This window comes from Myotis lucifugus, unplaced genomic scaffold, assembly GCF_000147115.1.
Source record: "Myotis lucifugus unplaced genomic scaffold, Myoluc2.0 scaffold_851, whole genome shotgun sequence".
Lineage (NCBI taxonomy): Eukaryota > Metazoa > Chordata > Mammalia > Chiroptera > Vespertilionidae > Myotis > Myotis lucifugus.
In genome coordinates, this window is record NW_005871899.1 from 48,062 (window position 1) to 50,722 (window position 2,661).

A 2,661-nucleotide genomic window follows, 5' to 3' on the forward strand; every position below is an offset into this window, starting at 1 on the left:
AGTGAGCAGCAGATCCCGGGTCCATCGCCATTCCTCCCGACACCGCAGGCCCTGTCCTCCCGTGCACTTTTTCCCAGTGGGCAGGGGAGCCCAGCTGCTCTCCAGATGTGGTCCTGAACTGTGTGTTCTCTTTCCCTACTCAGGCGTTCTGCGATGACGCAGTGGGACTGAAATTCAGCCCTGTCCTGTACCCCAAGGTGAGACGTCCCCCCTCCCCTCCCCCAGGGCTCCACGGCTGGGCTCGGATCTGTACACCGGGGGCTCTGTGGGAATCCTCTGCATCTTGGTGGGGGTTTGTGGGGTCTCTGTGATAAACCTCCATGTCTCCCCTCTCCTTGCTCATCCTTCACAAACTGGCCACGCCTGGGTCTCCGGCTGGAGACGTCCCCAGCTGTGTGCAGGCGGCAGAGGGCTAGCAGGGTGGCAGCTTCTCCACCTTCCAGCTCCCCTGCTCCTGCAGCCCTGAGTCAGTGCTGGGGGATGTTGCACCTCTAGCTGGGGATGGAGGCTGGTGCAGACCTGGTCAGCCATCACAGGAGAGTGAGGGGGGCAGAAGGCAGAACCCCACTAAAAAGGAAGAGGCCAGACTGCAGCTCCTCATTGACAATGTTACCGCAGCTCTGAGGCCTTACAAGCCCCTGCTCGGCCCTACATCATAAACCGGCTGGTTCTAGTTATTAGTTTCCTTAGGACTGTCCTAGTCTTCACCCCAGTTCTGATGTGGGCGTGGGGGCGGAGGAGGGAGCAATAATAACACAACAAACCAACAACCCACTGAAGAACCATTATGGCGGGACAGGACTTAAATCACCCACAGACAGCGAATTGCGTTAGATCAGCCGCAGGAAGAGGCCCGTGCACCCACTGCTGCTCTGTGAGCCGGCGGGTCTGGAGAGAGGCTGGGTGCAGGGCTGAGCTGAGCCTGCACTGCGGTCGGCGCTGTGGCCGCTGGGCTTGCTGGGGCGGGTTCGGTCCATGCCTGAGTCCCAGTTCTGACAGCCAGGAAGCGTGAGCTGAAATGTTTGGCGGGGAAGAGAGGCACTCTCCTGGCTGGACATCCAGAACCCCCTGGAACAGACACCTTAAATGTTCACGATTGGATAGGACACTCTGCTGATGGCTGAGCTCATGACAGGGCCTCTCTGCACAGAGAAGGCGCCAGAGCCCTTCTCTCAGGCACCTCTTCCCAGCGCTCTGGGCATCCATAGGCACTTAGCGGTAATATGCTGCGCTCCGCTGAACACTTTCTATCACTCCAAATGCCCTTCTTTTTATAATTAAAGCTGGATTAGTGAGGTTTAACCAAACATTACAGCCCCACCATAAAGGCCCCACTTAACGACAAGTTGTGCAGTTTTTGTTGTCAGATCATATCCACGGAGAGAGCCTAATGACGCCCATTTGCATAGTTCTCTCTGTCACTTGGGAAGCCTCCTGCTCTGGTAGCAATGGAGGAGCAGCTGGGTTTTCATGTTTTCTACATTTGAAGGACTGCTTAGTCCGGCTGGGGATGTTACTCTGGCTGGTGTGTGTGTGTGTGTGTGTGTGTGTGTGTGTGTGTGTGTGTTTAAAAAGAGTTTAGAATGTTCCTTGGAAGGTCTCCATGGCCGGGTGCCTCTTCCCTGGCAGGGCAGCTGCTCTGCTCCTCTGAGTCATCCCAGCAGCGAGTGGGTGGCTCCCTGCGGGTCGGCCAGCAGTGCTCTTCCAGGGGGAGCCGACAAGTGTCCATTTCCCAGGCAGCTGCGGGCCTCCCAGAGACGTGTAATGTGTGGCAACCTAACACGGGCCTCGTATTGCGGCCAGACAAGTCGTGCCTGGTTTGTTTCTCCTGTAACATGAGGTTGGATCCCTCCTTTGTATTGCAAAGGATATCCCAATAGCGTCCAAATCTTCCCTCCCCCACTGAGCTGGGTCCACTCTAATCTTTCTGGGGAAAATTACATTGATGATGATGATGATGATGATGAGGAGGAGGATGATGATGATGATGACAGCTGCTCTGTGCTCAGCACTTTAAGTGCTTGGTCTCATTGAATCTTCACAACCACACATCTCCACTTCACGGATGAGGAAACCGAGGCCCAGAGAATTAAGTAGCTCACTCACTCGGATCTGTAAGGGTAAAAGCAGCAGATTCCCAATTGGAGTTTAGCGTTTCTGACCCTCAGGTCCCTACTCTTGGAAGCGCAATGGAAAATCAGATAAAACCAGTGGTCAGGTTTCTTTGCGCTTTGCGGATTGTATTGGGGGTGTCACTCCTAACAGGGGGCTCCGTGTAGTCCTCTCACTTACAGATAAAGGGGATTGAAGTCCGGCCGGAGCAGTGCCTTGTCAAAATCACCTGCTGATTACAGGTGGAAGGAGAGCGGGTGTCACCCTCGCTTACCAGTTCTGGGGGCCTGGCTTCACTTTTCACACCACAGGTAACACACTGGGGTAACATCAGTTCCCTGAGTCCTGCTGGACCCCCTGTGTGCCCGGGCCTTGGCTGGCACATCTGGATGGGAACGGAATCCGTGATCCAGAGGTTTGGCCACGACTGGGGAACGCTCAGGTGTTGAGACGTAGCTAAGAGCTTTGGAGTTGCATCCTGACCGCCTACTTCTGACTTCACCCTCTCTCCCCTTCTGCGTGTGGGTGTCTCCTGTCAGGGGGCACACT

General features: G+C 55.4%; 1 protein-coding gene across 1 annotated transcript in view; it reads left to right on the forward strand.

Moving 5' to 3' along the window:
* The window catches only part of LOC102421643 (rap1 GTPase-activating protein 2-like), a 68,407-nt gene that overhangs the window by 29,527 nt on the left and 36,219 nt on the right, over nucleotides 1-2,661 (forward strand). The window contains 1 exon segment of the mRNA XM_023747366.1: nucleotides 144-197. Coding sequence (XP_023603134.1) covers nucleotides 144-197 — 54 coding nt within the window.